Here is a 12,431-nt window from a genome sequence, read left to right as displayed (position 1 = left end):
ATGACTCCTTTTCACCCCTATCCTGGCATTGTCCCGCTCACCCTGGCTTGTCCTTTCCTCCTGCTCTGTTACATTCCTCAGAACCCTGCTCTCGCTGTCCCCTCAGGGGCTGTCTTGGCTGAGAAATCCATCCCCACTAAGGAGTTCACTGGTGCCTCTGGATTGATGAGTCCTCCTCTTCACAAAGCATGTTTACATGTCAACAAGGGGATTCAATCAAAGAGTGACTTGAATAATGAGGATTTCAGATGCTTTGTCATGATAGGCCAACAGGGTATTTTTTCCCAAGAGGTATGACCTTGTGACTCTCCCTACTTCCCCTGTGGGTGTCAAGCCAACTGGGTATCCGAAAACTTCCACCTGACATGACTTCATTCCCAGGGCAGTTAAGGACCCTGATCTTGATTCTTTTCTTTCAGGATGGGACACTTAAGAGTTTTTGAAACAAAATCTCCAGTGCTGTAGACATGTGTCCACTAATATACCATAACTATAGGCTCAAATCTTACCTAGAAGAAGAAAGAAACAGCTATAACAATGAATAGGAGACTTATTCTGACTTTAATATCCACTAAATGCTATTTCATTCGGCTCCTTCCAAAATAATATTTAGAATACAAAGTCACAGCAGATGGCTTCACAAACTCAACATTTTCCCTAATCTGGGGCTGGGGGGAGGTGGGTGTCTCTGCTGGGAATTATTCCAGAAATCTTTGTGAGTGGAATTCATTTTGACTTCCACAGGTAATATTCTTCCCACATAATTAGGCTCAACTTCACAACTCAAGGGAGAGAAACAGTAGGGATCTTCATGAAAGTCACCTGCGTTAAAGAAAAAAAGAACATTTTCAGCCGTGGCACTGGGGACTTCGCAGACAGTAGAAGCATCAGACATTTTTTTACCGAACGAAGGAGTGAATAGAGGAATTAGAAAGGAAGTAAAGGTTGTGTGTGGGGCTTTCCTTGGATAGTTCATACTGATCCAGGGTAAATTCATGCAGCCCGACGGCACCGTTCGGACAATTACACTGCTTATGTTCTTCCTGCCCTGTGAATAATGGGCTGTGTTACTCATAGTAACCTTAACCTAGGGGAGGATCTTCACGGATGGACCTTGGAGGCCTTCAGGAAGGGACAACACAAACGGGTAACACACACATATCCACAGTGCCTGTGACTCTCATATTCTTGCTCGGAAGTCTTCGCTGTTTCTCAAGCCTGAGAGCTCCCAGTGGTACGGAAGGTACGACTTCACTCTGTGCTAATGGAAATTGGGCTGCTGGCTCGGACTGTCCGATGGCAACATCCAGATTGGAGGTTTGGCACCTGTGGCCCAAGAGGCTAGACTACCTGTCTCACCAGCTGAGTCACGGTCTCAACTCAGGCCCCTTGGCTGTCCGGATCTATTGCTTGGTACAACAACATTAAAATCCTGGGCGTGATATTAAAAACAATCCTAAAATCCTAGGCGCAGGGGCGGGGGGCTACCTTCCCCCTGAAGAAAGACACATATATTCGAGCTATATATTTGCTAATGAAACAATATCCCCCAGGGACAGCAGGAGAGCCAATATTAATGAACCCTTTTGCAAAAATGCTATACCCTATCAGCCTCAACTATTATTTACTAAGCAGCTTCCACAACTCCTGGCCTCTAGTATATGCCATGGCTCCCCTGTGCCTCCATATAAGCACCAGAACGTATCTGCAAGTTAGCTGTCCAGAGTAATGGACACCTGTGGGTGTAGAGTCTTTCCATATGCGCCAACTTTCCGATTCAGAGAAGGAGACTGAGACTGTACACTAGTCAACCAGCCCAAACCGGGAAACAATGTTGCCCCACACAGTCCAGAAGCTGGCAGGCACTTTGGAGATTATCCATCAATCCTGGCCTCCTCATGCTCAAGGTGGAGAGAATGTAGCTCCGAGTAGGGGACAGATGTGCCCGAGGTCACAGAGTTAGTGACAGAGCTAGGAATTGAACCAAAGCCTTCTGACTACAAGGTTGGTGCCTTTATTTTTTTAAAGGTTTTATTTATTATTATTTTTTATTTTTTAAGTCATCTTTACACCCAACAGGTGTAGGCTGGAACTCATGAACCCGAGATCAAGAGTCACATGCTTTACCAACAGAGCCAGCCAGGTGCCCCTTGGTGCCTTTATTTGTTTTTTTTTTTTTTTTTTTACCCACCGTGCTGATTCCAGATTGGCCGCAGACCTTGGAAATAGAACTGCTGTGTGGAGTCAACATAATGAAAAATACAAGTGGCAGTTCCACCACCTGCACTGAGAAGGTGTGAGAATGACTACAGCCAGGCCGCCAAAGGTGTTCTGTATGTGTGAACTTGAATCGACTTTGGTCCTTAAGAAAGGCAACCAAAGGTCACTGCACCGTTGTCCAGCTGCGAGTACAGAACACGGGGGCATCACAACATCAGCTTGAGTTCCTAAGTTCTTGTTCCCTTTGCCTTTCTCTTCACTTTAGGCCGTTAGATCAATCCTTTCCCGGGACGCCTGGGTGGCTCAGTTGGTTAGGCGTCTGCCTTTGGCTCAGGTCATAACCCTGGGGTCCTGGGATCGAGCCCCATGTGGGGCTCCCTGCTCAGTGGGGAGCCTGCTTCTCTCTCCCTCTGCCCCTCACCCCACTCGTGCTCTCTCTCTCGCTCTCTGTCTCTCTCTCTCACTCTCTCTCTCAAGTAAATAAATAAAATCCTAAAAAGATCAATCCTTTCCTTACATATTCCCTTCCGATTCCTGTAGGTACAGAGACAGTTGAGCAACTAAGGGTGTCGTGCAGTTCAGTGGGTGTTCTTAGTGGCGTGGGATGTGTGCTAGCCTGCGAGCCAGGACACCCGAGTTCCGGCCCCAGTTCTGCTGCTGACAGTGAGTGAGTGTCCATAAGACATTTTCCTTTCCCTGCTTAAGGTTCCTCATCTGGAAAATGAGGGGATCACTCGAGACATTGTCTAGGGTTCCTTCTGGCTTTCACTGTCTCTGACCATTGTTTTGAATTACACGTGAATTTGTTTTGACCTCTAGTCTCTTCCCTCCTGTCCTAGTCGAATAACCCACCAGGTTTGCATGTACTAAGTTCACTAGGTGCTTCTATACGCACTTTCTCAGCCAGGAATGAGCCCATATATACACGCACACATGCTTTTAGTTGTGAGGGGGAAGTATCTCCCAAGGCCACGCATGTGGCCTCCGTTGATTGAATATTTCTGGAATGTAAGTGTAGACAGCCTAGGTTTCTCTCACCATTTGGGAAGCTGATTTCTGAAAGAGTGCATTGTGCAGAGCCTAAAGATTTGAGGGTAGAACTCGTGGCAGTTGACTTGAGGGATGGTGTCAACAATTTCTCCTGGAAGGTTTTCTTCAGTCTCTCTTGTTTATACCCAACATGTAGCCCACACCTGCTGTCCCCATCTGAAATGACACCAGCAAAGTTAAAACCATAAAACGCACCAAATTCTACACTTAACACAGGCGAATCGCATGATGTGTAAATCGTACCTCAATAACCCTGTCAAGAATATAAAGCCCAAAGCACAGAGCATCTCTTCTAGGTACTCAAGGAGTCAGCCTCCCTAGGAAGTTGTGAGAAGTGAATCTATACTGTAATGTACCAAGGATGCCTGCTTTCCTTGGAGCCTGACACAGGGGCCAGTGGGTTACTGACAGGCCCAGCCTAAAGGAAGGAGATCTCTGTGCTACTTATAAAATCTTCAAGTTCAAGCACTTGCCTTCCCTAAAAGAAACAGACTGGGCTTTGCATTGAAGCTGAGAGAAGCTGTCTGAATTGGATGGAAGAGATTTTGATACATAGAAAATCAATTTGCCTGGACTGGAGATATTCTCAGAGGCAACATCTGGGGTCTACCACATCTCCCACTGTAGAGGGTGGACCATCGCTCCATCCAGCTAGGCTTCTCCCCACCTTCACTATCTCTCCTTGCTTCCCACATCCACTCAACCTGCCGTTGGCTACAGGCCCACTCAACCCCAGGGCCTGAAACACAGTAGGGCACTCAATCAACATTCTTCTTAATTGAGTTGAGATCGAGGTGACAGTGAGGACAAGCAATCCAAGAATCCAGGCCAAAAGAGAAGCTTCACTAAGTTAAAATGTGGCCCAAGTCACATCCTTCATTCATCCCAGCGCAAAAGTACAAATCATTTGCATGACATGGAAACAGCCTCCATTTTGATGCCGATGCTCTATGAACTCAAGTCATGAGGCAAGTTAATCAGATCAGTTGTGCGAAACCTGTAAAATTCAAAACCTTACCCAAACTGGCACCTTACCGGAAGAGTTATCCAGTCGTAACCACCCACAACAGAGGTGTATCCGCCACTGCTCCCGCACGCTCTCCTTCATCAAGCAGTAAAACACGAAAAGGAGGAATCCTAAGTCAAAAGAAGGAGGGCAATCTGTGTCAGCTTCTTTCGTCAGTGGTCACCAACGCCCAGACCCAGATCTACTCTTACCACCATAGACTTTCCTCCTAAGGAACACCAGGGCCATTATGGCTTTCTTTTCTTTTTATTTATTTATTTATTTATTTATTTATTTAATTTATTTATTTGACAGAGATAGAGACAGCCAGCGAGAGAGGGAACATAAGCAGGGGGAGTGGGAGAGGGAGAAGCAGGCTCATAGCGGAGGAGCCCGATGTGGGGCTCGATCCCAGGACTCTGGGATCACACCCTGAGCCGAAGGCAGATGCTTAACGACTGAGCCACCCAGGCGCCCCCCATTATGGCTTTCTGAGCTCATCTTTCTAGCTTCCCTCTCAAAGGCAGTGATGGTAAGAAGGTCTGTATCAAGACTTCATATCAACCACAGTTTACCCCCGGGGATGCTGTCTATCCTAGAGCTTGAGAGAGCAGTCCTGCAATGGTAGTCAGCCTGCAGGATGGCTCTCAATGATCCCTACAGCCTGGCATTTGTATCCTTGCACCATCTCTTCTCATACTGTATCAATAGAATATGGCAGAAGTGATGTCATGTCACTTCCAAGAATAGCTTATAAAAGACATTGTGGCTTCTCTTTAGCTCTGATTACTTCCTCGAAAGGAATCCAAGTGTTATAGCTTGAGGACACTCTGTAGCCCCGTGGAGAGGCCGACGTGGTGAGGAAGTGAGGCTTACAGTCCCCAGTCATGTGAGTGAGGCTTCCTGGAAACAGATTCACCAGAGCCAGCCAAGTACCCACATGACTACAGCTTGGCCGACAGCTTGACTGCAACTTCCTAAGAGTCCCTGAGCCAGGGGCACCTGGGTGCCTCAGCTGGTTAAGCGCCCAACTCTTGATCTCAAGGTCGTGGGATCTCAGGGTCTTGAGATCCATGCTGGAGCCCACTTTAAAAAAAAAAAAAAGAATGAGTCCAGAGCCAGAACCACCCCACTAAGCTTCTCCTGAATTCCCAACCCTTAGTAACCAGGTACGATAATAAGTGCTGTTGCTTTAGGCTGCTAAACTTTAGGAGTAATTTGTTACACAGCAGTAAATAACCAATACACGTGCTCTTTGTTACAATTACACTGTGTGGCAACCACAAATTTGGTGCCCTCATTTTCCACTGCCTGCCCTGATTTTGCCCCGAAAGTGGGATAGAGAGGGGCTGAGGGTATTCACCAGCAGCACTGGCCATTTCTCATCCCCACCCTCTAAACTATTTCCTCAAGGGGATGCCTGGGTGGCTAAGTCGGTTAAGCATCTGCCTTTGGCTCAGGTCATGATCCCAGAGTCCTGGGATCGAGTCCTGCATCAGGCTCCCAGCTCATCTCTCTCTCTCAAATAAGTAAATAAATCTTTTAAAATATTTCCTTGGGAGAAAAAAGTAGGACTTGAGATTTTCCTGAAGACAAATGCTCTGGAGGGCCAATTGGATCTCCTAAAGTTTGGGGGTGGAATTGGCAGAAATAACTCCCATTAACAAAACCTTTCCAGGGGCCTCAAACTGAAACGCGTCTCTCCCACTTCTGAGCTCCCACAGTCTCCATGTGTTGCCCATCTATCCTCCCAGCTGTGACGTCTTTTCATCCTCATATCACTTCTCCCTTTGCCTCCAGTAGTCTGTGTGGCAGCCCAACAGATACTTGTTGACTTGAACTCCAAGGCACTTGATACACAAACTCTCATAGTTTTCCGCAATCTTCATGTTATCTTCTTGGGCCTCATCATCTTTCTTTTGGCCCAAGAGCAGTTTGCAACCCTTTGTTCTCTCTACAAGGTTCAGCTTGCCTCCTCACTGACCAGTCGTGCTGAATTAAATGATTAGTAATGGGTCGGAGTGGTCTTAACTCATTGCAAGTTGAGCACGAGTCAATAGTAAATGTCCCCAAAGCTCACTTCAGCTAGGGCCTTAGTGGGAGTCAAGAATGTTGGTTGAAGTGGGTAAGAGTCTCCTGCCACCCTGCCCCAGTTTGGCCCTTTCTCCTACCAGCACCATATTCAGTTCGGGAGGCTTCATTTTGAAACGATGATGACAAATGGAAGTATTCGAGAACAGAGAAGACTTGGAGTGGGAGCACAGGATGGGGAGAGATGGTAGCTATAGGGCTGGCATCGAGAGGACAAATGAGACTTGTTCTGTGTGCTGGCCAGGTTAGAGCCAGGAGCAATGGGAGGAAGCCACAGAACCACCACGTGGTGACACATCACAGCTAGGATTTGCGAAGTCATGATTATATCCTAGATGACATCTATAAAAATAACGCTGATAACACAATGCCTATGATATGATCATATAATTGACATGTCACACCCCTTAAATTTACACCATGTTCAATGTCAAATGTATTTCCATTAGAAAACTAGAGAAATTGAATGCTCTGCTTTATGGAACGGTGAGCTCTCTGTCTCTGGAAAATTTCAGGTAGAGGCATGTGACTTTCTGTCAGTCGCCGGGAAGTTGGATTGGGAAGATCTCGGGTCCCCAGCCCCAGCCCTGAGACTCTCCGATTCCAGGTGGGAGGCAGCAATCTGGAAGCTAAACGGAATGACGGGTCTCACTCACTCTGCCGAGGGCTTTATCTCCCTGGAACCCAACACCGCTGCTGATGAATCGAGCTGCGGCCACCCGCAAGGCAGTGCGGCAGCCTGGTGCCCGCAAAGCCCCGTCCCGGAGCCTGTAGAACTCCTCCAGCTTCAGCAGGGACAAGAGGCAACAGGGACAACAAGCACCTATTATTACCGCTCTGATTTCCTGCATGGAGTTGAGTTTGTTCTCAGACTTAAAGGTTATTATGTGAATTCCAATGAGCTGCCTGCCAGCTCTCCCTCTCTGCCTGTCAGCCTTCCCTTTTCTTTCCAATAACAGATTGATCTGCTTACTCATTAGAACATAGGCATGAGGGAAGATGTCAGGTTTTTGTCACCTGCATTTTTATTTGTGCATCCCTCCTTCGGAAATGGCTCGTGATGCGCGGCATTTTTTTCACACCTGACCACAGGGCAACCCCCTTCAGCCAGAATTGCAAACTTGCCATCTGTCTTTTAAATGGCTAATTTGTTCACTTGTTTCATTGCATTCTTGCTCTGAGTGCGCGTGCGTGTGCACGGGTGTGTGTGCGTGTGTGTGTAATTTGAGTTTGAAACTCAGGGCTCTGCAAACCCCCTCTCTGGAAGCTGGCACATTCTATCTTGTAAGGCAGGACGAGGAGAACTAGAAACGCTTGGTGCTTGGTTGACATAAAGCGTATCTGACAGAGACAGCTTGGCTCTGTCGATGCTGGATCTGTGGGGCTTTGGGCTCCGTCCTCAGGAGATTCCCCAGCTGGATTCTGCTTCTGAGCCGTGGAGGCTTTCTGCTTAGAAACTACTTTCCCTTTCCACCACAGGAATGGAACACTTGCTGCTTTAAAAACAACCTCCTCCCTTCGTAAGCTCTAAACCGCCTTGCTTTCTGGTCCTTTCGTCAGCTTCCCCGTTAGCCCCTCTTTCCATAGGGTCAGTGTGTTTCTCCTCAGAATTAGTGAGTGGACTTACTGCTGAGGAAGAAATCCGCCCAGGCATCTGATTCCTAATCCACTCCTGCATACCCTCTACACCCGGGCACTTCGTGTCTTTTTACATTCTAATCAGAACATACTTGGAAGGATCTGCTGGGACAGAAATTACAGCTGATACACTCCATTGCTCTAAAATGAGATGGTTTCTTGAATTGAAAGACATGAGAGCAAAAATTGTGCCTCATTCTAGATTGTTCCCCCATCTCCCTGCAGCACCCTGCAAATGCCTGGCATAGAATAACTATATACCAATTCATATTTCCCAAGATTCTGCAGGGGTGAATAACCACATGACAAGATGCTCTGAGGTTTTTTAAATGCTAGGTTAAAGCAAATTTTTAAAGGTGTTTTTTTTCCCCTCAGCAGAATTTCTCAGAGTTTTTACCATGGTAATAAATATGGTGCCATTTTAAGAATGGGGGGGATATAGTTGGCTGCGTTTCCTCAACTTCTTTGACCATAGAACTCTTGTCTTGCTGGAACATCGTACAGACCACCAGTGGACTGGAGTCTGGTAAAGTGGCTTATTGAGTGGATGCATAGTTTGGAGTACTAAGGGAGACCCTAATTCAATGCACTGCCCACGCCCCTCACAGCTGCCCCAGTAGTTTCAGTGAACTGGGCCAAATTTGAGGACAAGAAGAACATAGGAAATCATTCCGTGTGCCTCTTCCCCTGCAGATTTGTAATAGGCAAAGTCAGGTTAAAATGAACCTCAACAATTAGTCAGAGGTATTTTAATCAGACCCCTCACTCTTACTTCTCGTGACATCTTTGGCCTACCATGCAATCACCTACCACATCACTATCATTTCCTCCTCTTACCAGAAAAAGGCAATGAAATGAAAGAGCTATAGAGACATGAGCTCATCTAATTCAACCAGTGATGGTGACTTTTCCAAGGTCGGTGTGGAGCAAGAACCAAGACTAGAACCTTGGCCTCTTCATGCCTTTACGACTCTCTAATTTCTTAGCCTGGCTCCTTCCCACAATATTTGGATCTCCGGTGTAGCCAGAGTCTAGGGGGTCAAGAGTTTAATGTGTCTACTGTCCGGCGATTATTGTGCTCGATGGGATTGCGCACTTCAGAATGTCAACACGAGTGTGAATCCGTACACTTACGAGCACGATGTGGTGATGTGGTGAATATTGTAGAAAGGATCACCAGCCAGTGTTCGACATAAACATTGTCAACTAGCTGGAGTTGAGTTAGCTCTCCGGGCTTTTCTCTACATCCCCAAGTTAGAGTGAGCTCGTTTAATGAAGTCCTAACATCTGGGTCATGTTTCCAATGGCTGCCTGTCAATTTATTGAGGCCTAACCTGATAGGCCTCTTGGAGTATCTTTTCCTCCTCTCAATCCCCAAAAGGTGAGGTTATTTTCCAAAGCAGCAAAGCTTTCGGTGGAGGTCTGGCTAGCCACAGAAAGTACAAAGAGGCAGAAGTTACCTTGCAACGTGTTGGAAATGGCAAAGAGATATAAGAACAAGATCCTCACAGGTCCCCAGGCAAAAAAGGCAAAGCCCCAGGTGAGGCCCAGTAAGAATGTCAGGCTCATTGTGCCTTTGAGGTCACGCAGGATCGTCTTCCGCCGAGTCTTCCGGCTTTGGGAGTTCATGGAGTTCAGTTGAACGAGCACAGTGCAGAACATGGAGAAGTTCATTAGAAATATGAGGCAAAAATAAGCCACCACTGAGGTGTAAAAGATAGAATCATCTTTAATCCAACAACTGTAAGAGACAAAGAAGAGAAGGCCGTTGTGACGTACAGAAACACAATCGTGTATTTTTCAGTGAGATTTTGAAGATCACTTGGTCAGTTTTAGTTCACCTGAGAGCGTCTGCACCTCGAGAGAGGCACTGCCTTGACAAGAGTTCACTCACACTCACTGGGGGCAGAGCGGGGCTCGAACCCCAGTCTCCTGAGCCCCAGTCCGGGGTTCTTTCCAGCGCCGGAAACCCTAGAGGATATGCAGACACTTCTCAGACCAATTCCCTAGGAGGCTATTCTGTTCCTCAACAGCAGAAAAATTAATGAGGTATTTTCCTCCGAAGCGGCTCTCCCCCCACCCCGCCCCGCCACTTTCCACCTGAGTTTTGTTTGCAGGATGAATTCTGCTTTGCACGATAAATATCACAGTAAAAGGACATGAGCAACGACTGGCTTTCCTGAATGCTGTATCAAACAGTGAAGAGATCATCAGCGTTAATGATGTATATTTTATTTTATTTTTATTTTTTTCTCTTTCAACTATCCTTGCTCCTTTAAATGATGTATATTTTAAACCTCCCTCCGCAGCCTCGGGTTTGGACGACATAAGGCAACACTGGCCACTGGACTCCTAATGGCTCTACCGTTTCTATGAAAGAACAGATATGTGATGATCCCTATGAACAGATACCTCATCTAATAACATTTCCCATTACCAGAGGCATTACCTCTGAGTTTTGAACATGGACAAGCTTACTAATTGAACTGTGTGTCAACTTAGCGGAGACTTCGTTTCCAGAACCGGGAAAATCCCTTGCCATCAGATTGTTTGTGTTGGTGTGGATACTTGCATGTGTGTGAGTTCGTGTGTGTTTGTGTGCACGCTGAGAGGGAGTGAGGGGAAAAAAGCATTGAATTTCCCTAAGAAAGTCTAAGACGTAGGGTTCCCTGAATATCATGTTCAGCCTTAAAGGAGGCTATAGAAGACATTTTTAAAAGGGGCAGTTCTATATGTTTGGAGACAGAATCATCTCTAAGACATATTGTTAAGTACCGAACAGTGTATATCTACCATTTGGATAACAGAGTGTATAAAAGAATCTCTCTACAGATCTGATTGCCGGTAATAAGATCGCATCAAGGAAGAGAGACGGTGCAGCTGGGGGTTGGGAGCGGGGCTTACTTTTCATCCTCTACCCTTTTGTGCGTTTGAATTTTGTACCACGTGCATGTATTACTTCTTCAAAATATAATTATTTAAAAAAAGGCTCTTAGAGCACTCTGCCTCTTACTAACCAATTCACGTATGAAAGGGCTCTTTTCAGGAGGAGTGGAGTTGGTTTTGTTCTGGTTTTGCTTTTGCTTTTGATCTTTGGAAGAAGAATCACCAATAGACACTGGGGGCTCTTTAAGCCACAGAACAGGCGAGGAGCAAGGATGGAGGAGATGAGAAGGAAGGGAAGAGAAAAGGGAGAGAAAAAAAGGAGAACAAGAAATTATGTAATTAGAAAGCACCTGCTGGAAAGAACAATATAATTTCGACCCTCCAGAAACCGTCATTTCAACACAAAAGACAGAGGAGTCTGGAGGGCGAGACCTCCTACACTTAAAGTGGGAGAGGAAATTTGTAGTAAAAAAAAACAAAAAACAAAAAACAAAAAACCCAAAAACAAAACCCAGCTTGAGAGGCAACAATAAAGAGAATGGATCTAAGTAAAAAACAATCAGAAGCATGAAAGGAAAGCACGCTGTCCAAAGGACTACATGGTAACTAACTATGCACCTGTAAAAGAAGGTTCTGGAGAGGTAAATAGCGACTCCTTTGTGGCTGTGGATGAGAGAACCGCAGAGACGGGTTTATACATCAAGAAGAACACAAAAGATGGCGAGCATGGCATAATGCATAAACTAAGTTGTACACCTGCAGCTAGTGTAACATTGTGCGTCAACTGGACTCAAATAAGAATAAAATAAAATAATTTAAAAAGAACAAAAAGAAGAGGGGCGCCTGGGTGGCTCAGTCGTTAAGCGTCTGCCTTCAGCTCAGGGCGTGATCCCGGGGTCCTGGGATCGAGCCCCACATCAGGCTCCTCTGCTGGGAGCCTGCTTCTTCCTCTCCCACTCCCCCTGCTTGTGTTCCCTCTCTCGCTGGCTGTCTCTCTCTCTCTGTCAAATAAATAAATAAAATCTTAAAAAAATAAAGCATTAAAAAAAAGAACAAAAAGAAGAGAAGAGAAAAAGAAGAGAAGAAAACAAAAGGACAACAAAGCTGAGCCAATTTACAAAGGAAGGCAGTGGAATCTTTCAGGGGAGACCGTTGTTGATGGTGGAGAATGTCTTCCAATCGGCTCCATATTTCCTTACAGCGCTCGCTACAACTCTTTCCAGGTTCCTCGAGCTTTCTAATCATAATCGCTGCCCGTTAGGTAGAACATGTGGAACAGGCCACGTGCTGAGCACTTTCCATACGTGATGTCATTTTAATTTCCACACTACATTGCCAGCAAACGTTATTGTCCCCATTTTCCAGTGGAGGCAATGGAAGAGGTAAAGTAAGTTGCCCAAGTCCCACTGAGCCCAGGCACTTAACTGTTATATGAGTGTGCCCGTGACTGTGTCTAGGCCAAAAAAGTCTAAGGCTGAGTGCCCCCCTGAGCCAGCATCAAGACCAAGCCGCAGGTCCGGAACACCCCCCAGCCCCCAGC

The 12,431-nt window shown here is 46.2% G+C and overlaps 1 protein-coding gene across 1 annotated transcript in view; it reads right to left on the bottom strand.

The window, feature by feature from the left end:
• Positions 1-637: 637 nt before the first annotated feature.
• ADGRG4 (adhesion G protein-coupled receptor G4) overlaps positions 638-12,431 on the bottom strand; it is an 84,656-nt gene continuing 72,862 nt past the window's right edge. Inside the window, exons 20-23 of the mRNA XM_034649053.1 lie at positions 9,466-9,746; positions 4,306-4,407; positions 3,259-3,426; positions 638-822 (exon numbers count right to left, since the gene is read on the bottom strand). Of these exons, the coding sequence (XP_034504944.1) occupies positions 638-822; positions 3,259-3,426; positions 4,306-4,407; positions 9,466-9,746 (736 nt within the window). The remainder of the gene's footprint in view (positions 823-3,258; positions 3,427-4,305; positions 4,408-9,465; positions 9,747-12,431) is intronic.

The sequence above is a fragment of the Ailuropoda melanoleuca genome, chromosome X (assembly GCF_002007445.2).
Source record: "Ailuropoda melanoleuca isolate Jingjing chromosome X, ASM200744v2, whole genome shotgun sequence".
NCBI lineage: Eukaryota > Metazoa > Chordata > Mammalia > Carnivora > Ursidae > Ailuropoda > Ailuropoda melanoleuca.
This window is presented reverse-complemented; position numbering and strand designations above follow the sequence as displayed.